Genomic DNA, 17743 nt, shown 5'->3' on the forward strand with positions numbered 1-17743 from the left:
AACACACACGCGCGCAACACACACAAAGCATTAGACTAAGTGACTGTCTTCGTTTTCTGGGTCAAAACTTGACGAGCTCACAAAGTCTTTGAAGTTTTTTTTTTTTTCCCCTAAGCCTCCAAACTACTTTCAAAAAGTACTCAATCGCAAAAGTACTTTCTACAATTACTTTGCGCAAAGTTGTAAACATCAAAGTGTCCTCACTCGCTCTTTGCAGAACTTTGCATCGCACTCGAACCATGTTTGCGTTGTGTTCCTCGCAGCCACGTTTGGGGGAAGAAAACCCCCCCCACATTGGCTTCCTGTTAGCTTGTTCGTGTTAGCTTCCACGTTAGCTTCCAAATTTCAGTTCCGGTGGACGCTGCTTCAAATCTAAATAAAACTTCAAATATATTTTTTCTTCATGATAGGAAGCTATCCGAATGTTAGCGTCTCTATGTTAGCATCTTGATAGCTAGCTTCATGTCAGCTTCTCTGTGTTTGCTTCTTGGTTGCGACATGGTAGACTCCCCCCACTATTATGTATATTTTAGGGAAAGCAAGGACAAGCGCACACATACGTACACGGGAGGATTTAAGGCCTAGGTGAGTGTGCATGGACGATGTTGGCTGATTGAAGACAAATTGTCTTTTCGATTCAGGGGGCAGGCAAGGAGGGGGATAAGAGAGCGGCGGCGGCAAGCGTGGGTGGCGATGGGAGGGTGAGGGGGATTTCAGCATTGTCCCCTTTCCAGCTGCAGGGAGCTTGATTAAAATATCCGCGTTATGCAACCTCTGCCAAGGAAAACACAGCTGGTTTGTCCAGTCAGACACGAGCAACCAATGAGGAAGCGGGATTTGTCCATTTTGACACCTGCCGCCAATCAGGAGCAAGCCTTTGTCTACGCCTTAACATTTGGCCTCCTTTCGGTGTTATGTCAATTTTTTTTTCCGAGACAATCAAGCTTTCACCCTTTCTTGCTTGTCACCTCAATGCAGCACAAAGATTGCCCTAGTTTAAAAACACTTCCCCGCCGGCTGAGCTGTTTGCCATAAGCGAACAGTTAAAACTTGACCGCAACTTCCTGTTTGCTCTGCTGGGGTGGACGCGCAGGACTCACTCACATTTTTATTTATTTTCCACTCATTTATTTGGGCTTGTTCCCATGGTCTTTTCTGTCTTTCATGGACAGAATGCTGTCACCCCTTCAGTCGCTTGCTTAATTAATTTCCTCCTCGATGCATGTTAGCATGTCCATGTTAGCATGTCCATGTTAGCCTTTGCATCAGGGGTGGACAACTGCGCTCCTCCAGGGCCGCCATCCTGCATGTCTGAGATGTTTTCCTGATTTTTGCATCAGGTGTGTTGGAATAGGGTATCATCTAAAACAGGGTGGCTAGCGCCCCTGGTGGACAGGAGTTGCCCGCCCCTGGTCGACACGTTCGCTCCCCTCCTTGATTGACTCATTCATTCACTCACTCCTCCACTCGATTATTGACTCCTGCCTTGGTTCATTTCAAGTTGCTGTACTGTAGTGAGAACTGTTAACGTCATCATTCTTTCTTTTTGTTGTAGATCATGGCGTTTGCAAGCGCGTACGGGTGCCACCTTCCGGCTCCTCCCACTTTGGCACCGGTCCAAATGGGAACACGTCACACGTGCGCGCGCCGCGCAAGACTTAGCCGTGGCGTGGTGCGGGTCTTGTCTCTCGATTGCCCACCCAGGCCAGCGTGAGCTCTGCACAACTTTGGCGCGCCCGCAGGCTTCTCACCTTTCGCGCGAGGTCGCGCGCGTCCCGCCTCGGGTGGGCGGTGCGTTGACGCGCGTGTCCGCGGCGCGTCACCGCCAGCCGGATGAGCCGACGCGCCGCGGACTTGTCGTCGGGCCGGCAGAAGGACAAGAAGAAGAAGAAGGAGGATGAGAAGGAGGACGGAGACGAGGAGGTTTGCTTGAGGACGGACAGTGGGGGGGTGGAGAGGAGCAAGAGAAGCGATCGATCGCCGGCCGGCCCGCATACAACAACACTCCACCTGCACCTCCTTCCCCCTCGTGGACACAACACCCGCTCCTCCATGAGCGCAAGAGCTTCTCTTCTTTTTCATCTCCTCCTTTCTGCCTCCTCTCCTCTTCTTCTGAGAAGGATGTGAGGGCAAAATGTTTGTCCTCCAGGTGAGTTCTCTTCTTCTGACTCGCTCCCATTTCCCAAAACCCAACAACATTGAAGAGCAACACATTGTCGAGTGGTTAGAAAACAAAAGAAACATTGCTCCTTTTTTTTTTTTTGTCTTGACAGGACAACTTTATTTGTGTATCATCGCAACTTTAGGATCAGTCAATGTCATTATCATATGACACGTGATGCCACGTCGGGGCAGTTTTGAGTCGAGTGAGTCGGGCTGGGCAAGTACGGATACCCCCAGCCTTATTTCAAGGTATCGGGCACCGGTCAAGACCGCTGATACCGACCACCGATACTTAAGGCGACAACATCTGGCATGTGCTAAGTCCCGCTTACCAGGAGTTGACACTCCATTGTGAGCGTTTGACAGTTGGACGAGTCGTGCCGTGCATCACAAAGGAAGAAAGGAAAGGTCCGTGCTGACTATGATCTGTCAGTTGTGTTCAGCCAAATTTATTCTTCAAAGGGAACGGTACGATCTGTATTCAGTATCGCTGGCGTCGGTTTGAAAGAAAATGTGGTCTGGAAATATTGTGAGTAATCAGTTGAAGTTCTCCAACTCTTCTGCTTGGCTTCTGTGTATCCCACAATGCACCTTGACTTACATGGGGTCGTGAGAAAATAACGTTGCCCGAAAATATTTTGGGTTGGACAAATGAGTCAACTAGACAGTCCGCTGTTACAAAAATAGCTGCCGAGGAAGTAATGAATGACGACTGCTTCATGATTTTGTTTTGTTTGTTCCAGAACTATCAAAGTGGCCGATGGCCAAAAGCAGGTAGCGCGCTACGGTCAGGATGGTCACAATGCCTAGTCGGCTTCTCGTCGGGTGGTTCAGGAGGTTCAAAATTGCAGCATTGGAACGTTCCAGTCAAGAAGGTCGAGTCCGGGATGTTCTGTTCGTTGTGTCCACTTGGTATGTTGCAGTTAGGCTATTGTGGTCAAGGACTATGAGTTCGGCTGTTCAGTCGGGAGCTTCTCGGTCGAGAAGATGCGCTCAGGATGTTTGAGTCGGAATGTTCCAGTCGGGATGTTCTAGGTGTGTGGTTCCACTTGGGATTTTCCCCGCAAAATGTTTCTGTACGCTCATGCAGGCTTCACCAAAGCGAACCGAGATGAAAGAGCGGTCGCAGCTGTGATCTCTGTGTGTGTGTGTGTGTGTGTGTGTGTGTGTGTGTGCGTGTAAAAACCTTGGTCGACACGAGACACGTTAGCTGTTACGCTACACGTGAAATCAAGAGTTCACATAACAGTTCCACGGCCTTGTGTTTTGATGATGTCATCAGCGTGTGACAGTGGCGTGCCACAGAGGTGGAGAAGCCCAGTGTAGTACCAAGTGTGCGTAAAACAAAATCAAACGTCCACGCACTGGAAGCAACCAACACAATTGTGCCAACAAGAAAACAAATCATAATTTGGAATATGAATGGCAAAGTGCGCAGAGCGGGTCTTGCTTGCCCTGTCTTCCGCCACCGCCGGTGACACTGTGACGACATGTGACAGGCGAGAACGTTTGCGTGTGTTTCTGCAGATGTGCGCCGCCCTCTGCGTCTTCCTGCCGTCGGCCTATCGGGCCGATGTGACGTGCGACGCCATCCTCGGCGCGGCCGCCGATGCCTCCTCCGGTAAGACGACACACGCGCTGAGAGGAGGAGCAGAATTTTCACATCTATTCTGTAGAATGACCCGATCAGTGCCCGAGCCGCAGCTGTTTGATGCTCTTATGAGGGAGTCCGATTCGAAGACCGTTGGAAGAATCAAGTCCACTGAAAGTCAGATCTACTTCCTGCCAGGGGAGGGCAGGATGCTCTTTTAATAATGAGCACACACACAGGCGAGAGTGTGCTTGGAAGTTATCGGTGTGTTGCGAGCTAATTAGCATAGCCTAATCTTGTAATTTGTCACAAGCTGCCGTTTGCTTGTAGAACATCAGCGAATGAGACACTGTGCTGATTGTGCTCAACCTCGAATGGCTACTCACAACAATAAATTTGCGAATGACTCAATCATCATCATTAATGAATCATTTGGTCGGCATCATCATTAATGAACGATGTCCACGTGCGTACCGAGGCCCTAATGAGCAGCCGAGCTGACGTGTTGTTAAAAATAACTAGTCGTCCTCAAGATGTGACTTGAATTGCTTTGACGTTTCAAAGAGTGTCTAAGTGTAGGAGCCAGGCGGCGTTCCCCACGGGCTCCGTGCCCCGCCCCCTCGAGTATGGTCCCGTTGCTCCAAAGGCTCCCAAGTTGTCAGAGGAAGAACGGCGAAGCCCGAGGACACGACTGCTTTCTTCCTTCCTGTGGTGGTGCCCATGTGGCCCCGGGGACCCCTGTCACCATCGCTTACTGTTGCCCTTAAAAACACACACACACACACACACAAAAGGAAACTCGTTTTACTTGTGACTAGATCAGCAAAGTGGTAGACTAGAAAAGTTTAATTGTTTACTAGTCACCCAAAAGTGTAACAAGTCTTGGAAAAAATGCTCCTGATAAGACGCAATTGTCAAACTAGTGGGAAAAAATTTCTCCCAGCCTGAGCTGCAGATCAAGGACCTGATGTGTCCGCACGCTGATGTGATGTGACGTCTCGCTTGTGTTTTCAGTCCAATCGCTGGCGTCCACCTGGAACGAGACGCAGATGCTGAGCAACGCCAGCGTCCAGCCGACCGGTGAGGCAACAACAGCACACAAGACATGCAACAAGCGCATGCTAACGGACAATTTGCGTGTCGCTCGTGTTGCAGGGGCGGAGGATGCATATTGCGAGGCATCACTGGACGGCATCGGCACCTGCTGGCCCCGCAGCCCCGCCGCTCACATTGTGTCCATACCGTGTCCCAAGATTTTGTACGGCGTCCGATACAACACCACTAGTAAGACTGCCGCAACTATGCGCGACACGCCATTTGCTTCTACACAATAGCATCATGCCAGCTACTTGCCATCGACACGCTACCATGTTCAATCAACACGGCACCTTCACAAAATTGACACGCATCCATGAAAGAGCAGCACACAATTGGCTCAGCATCCACACGCCATTTACACGGCCTGAATGTGCCATCTTGCCAGTGGCAGCAGAGAAAAACAACATAAAATGGCGGGCTATGGCTCCCGCGGGCTAACACAATTGGTGATAGAAATTAGCATGAGCATTCAAATTAGTCAGTCATGGAAAGTAGGAAACAAAAAGAGGACATATAAAAGTAGAGGTGAGGAGGTGGGGACACGTGCTTGGACACGTGATGATGTCATCAGTATGTCCCGATGTCATCATTTTGTGATGATGTCACAGTAGCTCCCTTGGGTTTTTTGTCATTGTTGGTTTTTTTTTTTCCCCTCAAGGCATCATCCTCATGAATGTTGGCAGCTGAGTGTACAAACAGGGCCGCTAATTAGCCTAAGTGTCGCTATTTCTTTGCCTCGTGCTGACATTTAAAAAAAACAACAACAACATCGATGTGAATCTCATCAAAAGTAGGGGGAACAAGAGGGGGGGCAAACGGCTAACATTTTTTGACAAGAACAAGGCTAGCATGTTCATGTGTAGCTAATTATGTTTGTTAGTGTGTTAGCTAGCGTGTCTAATGTTTTTTTAACATTTTTTGACAAGAACAAGGCTAGCATGTTCATGCGTAGCTAATTATGTTTGTTAGTGTGTTAGCTAGCGTGTCTAATGTTATTTTAACATTTTTTGACAAGAACAAGGCTAGCATGTTCACGTGTAGCTAATTATGTTTGTTAGTGTGTTAGCTAGCGTGTCTAATGTTATTTGAATTTGCCATTATCACGAGTCTGTTGCCATGTTGACCAGCGTTGATAATATTGTTTGCCAGTTTGGCTGTTGGAAGGATTCACCAGCATGGCTAATTTTTCGGTTTGCATACTAACAAGCGTGGCTAACGTTACGTGTTGGTGTGTTTGGCAGCAAGGTCATCCAAACTTTTAGAACGATAACGAAAAGTCACACTGGGGGGAAATATTCATCATCACCCTATGGACTATTATTGATTGTAAAGTATACTTGAGCGCTCTATTTTAAACTGCCAATCTATTATTCAACATTCGTGAATATTTAATGAGCTCAGCGGCCAGGTCACATGACTCCTTTGACGTCTTTTTATAGAGTGCCACTGTCAATGTTTAGCATTTTCGTGACCTTGCAAACTAACACCCCCCCCCCCCCAACACACGCGCACACACAAAAAGTTGGCGTTTGGGAATCTGCAAAAGATGAAATCAGAATGACTCTGAATCTTGTCGGCATGGTACAGTTCCCGTCACCATGAAAACATTTTTTAAAACGTCATCAAAGTCGAATCCTGGTTGGGTGACCTTGAACATTACCGACTTTGGCAAAAGGATGTTTTGAAAGTGGGAATTAGTATGAGCGAGACGAGAAGGAGGAAAATAAGGAGGAGGAGAAGAAAACCCCAAGGAGTAGAAGAAGAAAACCTGATCCCCAATAAAGCGTTGCCTTCTAAAAATATCTTGCCCATTGTGAGCGCTGAATATGTGCCATGAATCATCCCGCTGGAATCGGGCTGGATTTCCAAAATTAGATTCCAACAAATCCTGGACCATCGTTTGTTTGTCTGTTTGTTTCTTATCCTATTAAAAAAAAAACTTTTTCTTTCTTTCATTCACACCCGCGAGCGAGATCCTCCCTGGACATCAGAGAACCACACTGATGACAGCACAAACATTCTCCACACACTTCGACAAAACAGCTAAACTAAGCCCCCCCAACTCCCACCGCTTTCACTTGGTGGTCTCCAGAGGCGACTTGCTGGATGCGCAAACGAACCCCGCCCCATTTCCCCTTTTTCCTCAGCAACCAGCAGCCCCCTTGTCCCCCCCCCTGACTCACTCTGTTGATTTGTGGAAGTCAAGCTGGAGGTGTGAGAGCGCGTGTGTGTGTGGGGTGGGAGTGGGGGGTGGGGGGGATTGGGGAGGGAGATTGTACGCCAGCTAACAAGCCTACACATCAGCATGCAGCACTGCCGTGCAGTGTGATTGGGGGATTGTTATCCAACGAACACACACACACACACACACACACACACACACTTTAGAATGAAAAACTTGTGAGGACTGGCCTAAATGTCCTCACTTGTCAAAAATGTCCTCACTACATTGGTCTTATAATCACAGTGGTCCTCACAAGAATAGTCATACAAACACACACAAACACACACACACAGTTTCCTTTAGTACAGTGGAAATGTGTTCCACTTTCTGTATTTTGTCCCAAAGGCAAACATAAATTTTGCGTGTTTGGGTTGCGGAGCGTCTCCGTCGGCCGCGTCCAAAGCGGCAAAAAAAATGTGTTGATGGGTTTTGTTTTCACACTGCCGTGTGGAAATTCTTACTCTCGGCTTTGGTGTTGTCTTCATATGCACCTGCGGCGTGCCGGCCACTGCATCGACTCGCTCCGTAAAGTGACGGCATCCGATCAGAGTCGTCCATTTGCTGCATCTCGAGCCAAAAATTGCGATGCAGTCAAGCTCACTGCGTCAGCTTGCTCCAGTGAGTCATTGCATCGAGGCGCCAGTGAGAATTGTCAAGATGAGTCACTGCATCAAGTCACTACTTGGGAGTGATTGAGAGATGTCACGGCATCCAAACACAAAGGAATTGAATTGAGACGAGGCCTCGCATCGAGACGCTGTGTCAAGACGGTGCGCGCTAAGGCAAGCAGTCACTGAGCGGAATCGCTCTACGTCCTTGCTTAATTGCGGTCAGTGTGTGGATTGGCTGCTCGCTGACACCGCACTGCGCAGTCAATCATGCACGGATCTTTTCCACCGATGCACAACTGGAGCCTCGGGTCGCCACGGTGACCAAACAGCTCAGTCCCACCGAAGCGCTCAAATCCCTTTTCCCGAAAACTTAATTGGTGGACAGGAAGGACGGGGCGGGTCGCAGATGTTCCGCATCCCGCGCTGGGATTTGGCACCTGCTCGCCACCAACGATGCTGGGCTGTTGAGCGGTGAAATATGACGCTAATAGAATTCCTGCTCGTTAAACAGAGCGCTCGCCTGGCAGCCGTTGACGTCTTGAGCGCCGCGGTGGAATCTTAAGCGAGGATTCCCGGTCAGGAAGGTCAGGTCGTCGTGCCCGATGCTCATCCTGTCAAAATGACAAGTTTTCAGGAAATCCCCAAATGGCAGCTTGATGAATTTGCGTTTTACCTTTGACTCATTTGTATTTTTTTTTTGTGTGTTCTTTCTGAATTAAGAAGTATATATTTTTTGGGGGGGCGGCCCGGTAGTCCAGTGGTTAGCACGTGGGCTTCACAGTGCAGAGGTACCGGGTTCGATTCCAGCTCCGGCCTCCCTGTGTGGAGTTTGCATGTTCTCCCCGGGCCTGCGTGGGTTTTCTCCGGGTGCTCCGGTTTCCTCCCACATTCCAAAAACATGCGTGGCAGGCTGATTGGACGCGCTAAATTGTCCCTAGGTGTGAGTGTGAGTGCGAATGGTTGTTCGTTTCTGTGTGCCCTGCGATTGGCTGGCAACCGATTCAGGGTGTCCCCCGCCTACTGCCCGAAGACAGCTGGGATAGGCTCCACCACCCCCCGCGACCCTAGTGAGGATCAAGCGGCTCGGAAGATGAATGAATGAATGAATATATTTTTTGGAGTGTGACGTGTGTCGCATTGATGTGGCACAGTGCCTTCAATTCGCGTGTACGCCGCCATGACGGCAAGATTCAACATCAGGTTGCTGCGTCTTGAGTCTGCAGCCATCCGTGCGAAGGAGCCACCGCGTCAAACCGGTGACGGGAGCCATCGGCGTGCAGTCACGGCATCAAGTCGATGCGTCCGGTCACAACACATTGGTCCATTACGTAGACGTCGCATAGAATCACTGAGACGGCGTCAAATCGCTGCGGAGGAGCAAGGTCGCCGCGTTCCCATACCGGTTTGGGCTACGGGGACTCGAGCGTGATGCGGCTAATCTTGATGCCAGATGACATTTCCCCATTCTGCGCCGTGTTACTATTTTTAGCACACCGCGAGCACATTAGCGCCTTGGCGCCCTCGGGCTACGCTGTCTACTCGCATGCTTCCAAACATTTTTTTTTTTTCCTGACGGCTTTTGGTCTCTTGCACGCGCCGGTCATGCCTGTCGTTCGCATCTTTCCCGCTCGGGTCACATGACACGAGACTTTCCTTACCTGTCTGTCATCTGTTACCCCATGGAAATCAATTTGAGCTGTTTTTCGCATATACTCAAGTGGCATATGTGTGCTGACGGGAATGTGTGTGTGTGTGTGTGTGTGTAGACAGTGTGTACAGGACGTGCCTGTCCAATGGGACCTGGGCCGCAAAGGGGAACTATTCCATGTGCACGGCCATCCTGAACCAGGAGGTGAGCCAGTCTCAAATCATTTTGAACGTTTTTCTGGGTCACCATCTTGACGGACTTTTCATTGTTTGCCAAAAACGATTTCCCCGCTGCGCTCCACATTTTGCTTCTGATGCGGCGCCATCACAATTGGTCGCCAGGCCTAGCCATCCGCACAACCGCGGCTTCTTGGCTGTTCTCCAATCATTTACTCTTTGCCAGACCGGGATGGTTCCGAAAATGTCTTTGTGGTGACCGAGGAGCGAGTCAGGGCGAAGGTTATTGTCGTTAAGGAAAACGAATGAAGTCACAAAAACTTTTTGTTGACGAAATGAACTCAAAATGAGGTGCGCAGGAGCATGCTAGCAGGTGTGTATGTCGAATTGGGAGAGCTGATGTGCGGATTAAAGATCTTAATCCCCACGCAGACACCAGCGGCTTACGTAAATGCAGGCCGCCCGCCCGCCCGCCCGCTCGCTCCCTCAAAAATCGCCACCGGAAGCATTGAAGAAAATGACATCATCCAATCAGTTGCTGTTCCGCTTGTCCTCGTTTCCCCAGCGGATGGTGGGCCAGAATGTCGGGACACCTCGCCAGAAGCGGTTGCTTTGACGTCCAATATTGATTGGCTCGCAGCCTTCTGTCGTGATGCGTGCTTTGCCAGAAAAAGAAATAAAAAAATTCCGATGATGATGATGATGATGACGAAGGTGTTTGCTGGCCTTTCCAGAAAAGGGGCAAGATGCACTACCAGATGGCGGTGATCATCAACTTCCTGGGTCATGTCATCTCCATGTTGGCGCTGCTGGTTGCCTTCTTCCTCTTCCTGTGTTTGAGGTAAGTGCCATGAGCGCCGACCCCCCCCAACCCCCCCCCCCCCACCCCCCGCCTCCCACATCTTATTGCAAAGCCCCATTTGGTCACGGAATGACAATCCACCGCCAAATAGGACACGTCTCCATTTGGGGGGCGGGGGGGGGGGGGGATGCAGGAAACAGGAGCTGGGGAGGTACAGGCATGGGCAACACACACACACGTGTCACGGAGGGGGGGAGGGGGGGCTCACACTGGCCGAGGAGGTGGTCGATCTCGGGCTGACTTGCAGACTTGGGAGAGTGCGAAAAGCGCGAAGCAGAAAAAGCAAAAAGCTGCAGACCAGCGCGTTTATGCACAAGTCGTGTTGGGGCAGCCTGTCACCCCTGGGGAGGTGCACTCAACAAAATGGAGCAAAAGAGCTCCAAAAAGATCACAAGACGCCAGGTCATCACCTCACACAGTGCATTGTGCAAGCGGTCAACACTCCCGCTCGGCATTTCAAGGTTCTGGGTTTGAATCCGACCGGCAGCTCCACAAGACGTGTTGTCGTGTTAGCTTCACTTGAGCTCTAACAAGCCGCCCCCGCCCCGCTAACAAGCACACCTGTCCTCCTAACAAGCATGAAAGGTCATCCGGCATATTTCCCCCGTCAGGGGGCTCAAAGCGACCTTCACCGGGTGGCGTCACAAGCGTAAAATGTTCCTTTCGCTTCCTGCTTGCTGTCATCCACTTTCGAGAGCACAAATGAGACACGTCATGTCTTGGATGAAAATGCGGTCGTCTTACCCCCCCACCCCCCCACCCCACCCCTGGTCTGGATAGGAGCATCCGCTGCCTGAGGAACATCATCCACTGGAACCTGATCAGCGCTTTCATCCTGAGGAACGCCACGTGGTTCGTGGTGCAGCTCACTATGAGCCCGGAGGTGCACGACAGCAACGTGGTGAGTCCAAAGGAAGCCGAGAAAACTTCTCGGATCCGACAGTGGGGGTAAATTACCAAGAGGCGTCAATATCACTTTCGGCTTTTTCGCTCCAAATTGGTCCATTAAAATGCCCCCTCTCGTTTCAAATTAATTCCTCCCACTAATGAGTTGGTTCACTCCCTGATTGTAAACGAACGGAGTTAAATAAATTGAACAGTTGAACCCATCAATTGGTCAAGCCACCCGGGAAATCAAAAAAATCGGATTCAATGCAACTGTGCACTTGTGGCCATCTGTCAAGTTTTCAAACCCAAACGTGGCCCTTGAGCACACAAGCCGCGCTTGCCGGAAACCGGTCCAGTGACTTGAGAAGCGTGCGCGTTGTGTTTTATTTTGAAGGCGTGGTGCCGGCTGGTGACGGCTTCCTACAACTATTTCCACTCCACCAACTTCTTCTGGATGTTTGGCGAAGGATGCTACCTCCACACCGCCATCGTGCTCACGTACTCCACCGACAAGCTGCGCAAGTGGATGTTCATCTGCATCGGCTGGTGTACGCAGACGCACGTCGGCTCCCAGACAAACACAAAATGAGAACGGAGCGTTCGCGCTAGCTGAATTCGGAACGCTTTTGGGCGACGGGACGACAGGCTAAAAATAGCGCAAACGTTTTGAAAGCAAGACGAGAGATGTGAGAAAAGTTTAACCGGGTCAAACGCGGCGTGGGAAAAAGTACACCAGCGAACGAGTGCAAAAAGTTGACAAAATCATCCGGACGGCGCTTGAGAACCTGACCGATGATCAAAATGGGTCCGATTCCAAATCCGAGCACGCAAACGAGTTGCTTGTCCACATATGGTCACATCTGTGCGCTTTGTGTTTTGCGGTTGTGCAGGTATCCCGTTCCCCATCATCGTGGCCTGGGCCATCGGGAAACTTTACTACGACAACGAAAAGTCAGTTTCGCCTTTGAACCTTCACACAAATCTTTTTCTTTGGCCCCCACCGACTGATACACTTCATTCATCCTGCGCGGGAAGCGAAAGTGCTTGTAATTAGCGTGCTAATCCTCACCCTAACTCCGCCTTTTCTTCCGCTCGATGATTCCTAATCCCTGGCGGATTTTTCCAGGAACATCTGAGCTATCAGATGGCACATTTAGCACATTTATTTGCCCACTGACCCCCCCCCCCCCCCCCACCACCACCACCACCACCCGCCTTCCCCGACTCCAAAGACTTTGCACACCCCCTTGCGTGACTCCTCTCGACCCACCCCCTCCCAACTGGGCCATCCTTGGAGCGAGCATCCCATCCGCCATCAGCGCAAAGTGTTAGCACGTTAGCACGCTAGCACGCTCCCCGTGGGACTAAGCAAGGCGGCGTTTCGCATCCACTGGGAATGTTTGGGAAGAAACTCACTAGGCCACGCCTCTTTAAGGCATGCACACAACACTTGACGTCCAACAATGGACAGCCGTGACACTTGTTTTATTTTATTTTATTCTACCTTGGCCAAAATTGTTTGATAATGTAGTTAGTTTGCCCCGATGACGTAGTTCTGCCTACCGGCGTCGACAGGTGCTGGTTCGGGAAGCGGACGGGCGTCTACACGGACTACATCTACCAGGGTCCCATGATTCTGGTTCTGGTGGTGAGTTGCTTTTTGCATTCTTTTGGTGAAATTTTGTGATTTTTGTGTTTTTTTTGCTGCAGCAGTTCCTTCAATCGAATCAAAACAAACCCAAAGGCGCATTGCGACATTGTCGCATGGCGTCCATTTCAACATGCGTCTGATAATCGGTGGTCTTCAATTAATCAGGAAGCTCCCGTCGCCCTCCACACGCCGCATGTGGACCCACCTTGGCTAAAAGGACCGCTAGCCCAATCTGGCACGTTCGCGCGTGTGTCTCGGCGTGTCCTGCTGGGCGCATCTGCCGTCCCCGAAATCTTGTCAGCTCAGTCCAACCGGGGGCCCGGCCGGACTCTGGATGAGTCCTGCAGCGTGTCCATCTGCCACCAGAATGTTTGATTTGGGGACGAGTGTTCCATTTGTGGCCAAGAAATCCAACTCCTAGCTATACTTACAAGTGATCCTCAATGATGATGTCACAATTTTGTGGACTGTCAATCATGTGATGACGGGTCAATCAAGGGCACATGTGGTTGCAGATCAACTTCATCTTCCTGTTCAACATCGTCAGGATCCTGATGACCAAGCTGCGAGCATCCACCACCTCGGAGACCATTCAGTACAGGTAGACGGCTGAAAGGGCCCCGGGCGGAGGTCAACCGCTCACCCTTGTGCCCGTTTTCTCCTGGCAGGAAAGCGGTGAAGGCGACCCTGGTGCTGCTCCCCCTTCTGGGCATCACCTACATGCTCTTCTTCGTCAATCCCGGCGAGGATGAGATCTCGCAGCTGGTCTTCATTTATTTCAACTCCTTCCTGGAATCCTTCCAGGTACGCAAATGGCACGGCCCGCCTTCCCGCGACCTTTCCTGTCCGGCCCGCTGACCTTTGCCCTCCTTCTGCATCCATCCCGCAGGGCTTCTTCGTGTCCGTCTTTTACTGCTTCCTGAACAGCGAGGTAAGTTAGGCCCCGCCTGCCTTGCCACCTTGTCGGGCGCGTTACCGTGGCGACCGGCCCCTGCGCCGCTACATCGCTATCTTGGCAAACGTTTCCTGGGACGCGGTCGCGAGTGTCAAGCACGGCGCATACCTATACACAACATTCACCCGTGTATACATAATACATGTGACATACATCCACATACACGCACACAACATGCTGGCATCACAAACGCAAAACCATGCTGAGGAACACACACACACACACACACGCAGGCAAGGCGGCGCGTTGACAGTGCCGATGCCAGGCTGCGGTCTCCATGGCGACAGCCGGCCGCCAAGATGAAAAGCGGCAACGGACATCTGCCGGCAGGAAGGCGCTTGATTGCTTGCGCCCACTGGATATCGATTGCGTGTTTGCACAATCAACGAGGCGGACAAAATCCGATGTCTGGTCCCGGTCCTCATCCGTCATCCGTGGGGTCGTAAGAAATGTTGTATGTGTGCGTCATGTGTTTGTGTGCGTGTCGCTGTCCTTCAGGTGCGTTCGGCCGCCAGGAAGCGTTTCCACCGCTGGCAGGAGCAACACTCCATCCGGGCGAGGATGACGCAGGCCGTGTCCATCCCCACGTCGCCGTCGCGGGTCAGCTTCCACAGCATCAAGCAGTCCACGTCGCTGTGAAAGCTCGATGAACTTAAATCGACACCAAGCGTTATCGGGGCCCTCGGGATTTTGGAACGTGAGCGCAGATGTACCGCAAGTCTCTCGTCCGTCATCTTGCCACCGTGACTCGTGGTGACGGCCGCCCTGGCTCGCCGTCTCGCGTCACCTTCATCGACTTTCCGCAAACTTTTGACACATTCCGCACTTTCTTCCAAAGTCTTTTTAATCGCCTTGGACACCTGCACGGCGTTTGTTTGGGAGAACACGGTGGTGTTGGGAAACGAGTGGATGTGTTACTTTGTGTAACTGAGCTAATCATCATCAGAAGAGGAAGATTACGCGTTCTTTGTCGTGCACTTTTCCTTCCTTGGAATGAATGAAAATTCCTGGTCGGCCAGTCGGGAGCCTCCATGTAAATAAGACGCTTTGAAATCCTCCTTGGCGTGCGGTCTTCACATTCCCACCTCGCCGGTTGCTCTGGAAAGCCGTTGGAGCATTTTATTTAGGGCGGAAGCTAACCATTATTTGAATAATCCATTTGTCGCTTCATTGGTTTTTTTTTTTTCGATTAAACTGTGAATCGGGCGGCCCGGCAGTCCAGTGGTTAGCATGTCGGCTTCACAGTGCAGAGGTACCGGGTTCGATTCCAGCTCCGACCTCCCTGTGTGGAGTTTGCATGTTCTCCCCGGGCCTGCGTGGGTTTTCTCCGGGTGCTCCGGTTTCCTCCCACATTCCAAAAACATGCGTGGCAGGCTAATTGAACACTCTAAATTGTCCCTAGGTGTGAGTGTGAGTGCGAATGGTTGTTTGTTTCTGTGTGCCCTGCGATTGGCTGGCAACCGATTCAGGGTGTCCCCCGCCTACTGCCCGAAGACAGCTGGGATAGGCTCCAGCACCCCCCGCGACCCTAGTGAGGATCAAGCGGCTCGGAAGATGAATGAATGAATGAATGAATGAATGAATGAATGTTTAGAGGCTGACATTTCAATGATTTTCAAGTTCTACAAGGTCTCTGAACGATGATCAAAATGGTTGTGGATTCATCAATTAATGGTTGCACCTCTCATGTCAATACGGCGAAGCGAAATGGAATAAAAGCCCCGACGGCTTTCCACACGTTGCTGACTTCCTCCTGTTTTTGTCATCAACACGCGTCTTGTGTATTAGCTGCTGTTCGTTGTATTTATTGTTATTTATTTGACAGTTTTTTTCCCCCGGCATGTCGCACCCAAAACTTGTAACTCGCGCTCACAAGGCCAAAAATATCTCTCACACCTACAATTTATGATACACCCGAAAACTCGCCTTTCCCTCCAACAAAAAAAAAACGCATATAAACCCTCACACACAAACTACAGACATACACTGACACCAAAAATCTTTAACAGACTCCCAAAAACTCACCATTCCGTTGTTTAGTGTGAGAGGAATGTTATGTGAGAGCATATTTTTGGACAAACGTGATTTTTGGCCTGTACAGCACTTACCGGATGCGGGTGCGACTTGCTGATTGCGCTGACCATTCCGACTGAAGTAGCGGGATCCCGAGATTTGTGGCACACGTGCGAATTACAAGTTTCGTGCATGGCATGAAAAAAAAAATCTGTTCATGTCGTCCCCCTGGCTTGCGTATTTTCCTACTGACAAATAAAGTGTGTGTAGCATTGACTCCAAACAAATGGGCCTGCCTGTTTTATTTCTGGAAGCGACACAATGCATGCATGTGCGCATGACAGCATCGGCTGTTTGCCTCCAGACCCCCCGCCCCTGAGGGCAGCGTCCACATTTGGAGCATCTTGTGATCCTCTTTAGCTGTCACGGTGCAGGAGGGGGGGTTTGGGTGAGAGCTGCACTGGAGTGTAATCAAGGCAAGTGTGTGGTGGTGGTGGTGGTGATGGTGGATAGGGGGTAGGGGGCTAGTTCCAAAATTGTCACTGTCATCGTCAGCCTTTGGAGAGGCTGTGACCTCCTGCAGGGCCTACTTGGGGGTTGGGGGGCACCGGGAGAACCCAGCCACTTCATTTTAGAGGTCAGGCCGAATCAGCCACAGGCACTTTTCACCACACCGACAGCAACAACCAAGTCAACCTTTCTCCCAGTGGCGGTCTCACCAGTCCAGATTCCAGAGACTCTTTTGACAAAGGCCGCCACCTCCTGGTCCACCCACCGGCCTTTCGTTGCTTTTTTTTAAAACAACAAACTGCAGACAGCTCGAAACAGTAGTCCCAAAAACATTTTTAAAGCAAATATTTTGCAGGTAAAGTCCCCAAGCTTAGAGAGTGCATTGTGTTACGTCAACAGTACTCGCTGTCGCCCGACGACGTCAGCAGGAAATAGGGAAAGGAATTCAATTAAAGCAGTGCTGCGGCCACGTCGTCCAAGAATGTCAATTTTACTCGATTGGATTTGCGACGAGGCCCATGTGAAGGCACGCCGGGGGCAGCTATCAACTACAGCCTCCCACCGACTCAGCTCGCTGCTTTATTTCATTGTTGTACAGTAACCCCATCTCGTGGCACTTTATCGCGACTACTACTTGATGACTCGGACTGCTGCATCAAGTAGTGCTCGCAATTTCAGGTGGGTTAGCATTTCTCGTTTGTGATTCTAAAGTGATGAATATGTGTACCATATTGGGGTACACATTGGGTAATTGTTTTATTGTCTTCTATCATTACTGTCATGGAACTATTGCACATCCATATGAAGCAGAGGACAAAAGATTGCTGGGTGGTGCATTCCTAGATGGAATAACAACAATTGCAGCCTTGCGGAAGTCAACAATATGTGAACATCAAATGTGACATCATGCAAGTATGCAGAAAAACAAATGTGACATATTAGTATGCAGCTTCTATTCAGTCAAGTTGCGTTCCTTTACTCCCTGATCATGCACTCTTGTAAAGGCATCGAGGCTGGCTACTGTGTTGTCTTCTGACACACAAGAACAATAGGCCCCCAAACCGAACGAGAAGTCTTTGTTGATGTTGTTTACAGTCAAGTGTCGATCATTTTAAATAAAACGCGCTTGGTGACACGAAGGCAGCTGGCTCATTTTGCTGGAGCACATTCATAATGCTCCTTACGGTCCTATTTGGATCCGTCACGTCCAACTTTTTACAGAATACCTTTGACGTGAATGCAATTTTGTTTTGGTTTTCTAGTTTTGTTTCGTGCTATCACTTTGGTCCGTATTTCCGCTGTACGGTACATTTGAACAGATTGGCAGCCGTGTGAGCCAATAGGAACCTCTGA

The 17743-nt window shown here is 50.4% G+C and overlaps 1 protein-coding gene across 1 annotated transcript; it reads left to right on the forward strand.

The window, feature by feature from the left end:
* The first annotated feature begins 1626 nt into the window (after nt 1-1626).
* On the forward strand, nt 1627-16167 carry crhr1 (corticotropin releasing hormone receptor 1). Its single transcript, XM_052069804.1, has 14 exons — nt 1627-2149; nt 3691-3784; nt 4769-4834; nt 4910-5038; nt 9454-9539; nt 10246-10352; nt 11154-11274; nt 11656-11809; nt 12152-12212; nt 12837-12909; nt 13428-13513; nt 13581-13716; nt 13802-13843; nt 14366-16167. Exons 1-14 carry the CDS (start codon nt 2135-2137, stop codon nt 14504-14506), a joined length of 1311 nt encoding a protein of 436 aa, XP_051925764.1. The 5' UTR covers nt 1627-2134; the 3' UTR covers nt 14507-16167.
* The last annotated feature ends 1576 nt before the right edge of the window (nt 16168-17743 follow it).

This window comes from Hippocampus zosterae, chromosome 7 (assembly GCF_025434085.1).
Source record: "Hippocampus zosterae strain Florida chromosome 7, ASM2543408v3, whole genome shotgun sequence".
NCBI lineage: Eukaryota > Metazoa > Chordata > Actinopteri > Syngnathiformes > Syngnathidae > Hippocampus > Hippocampus zosterae.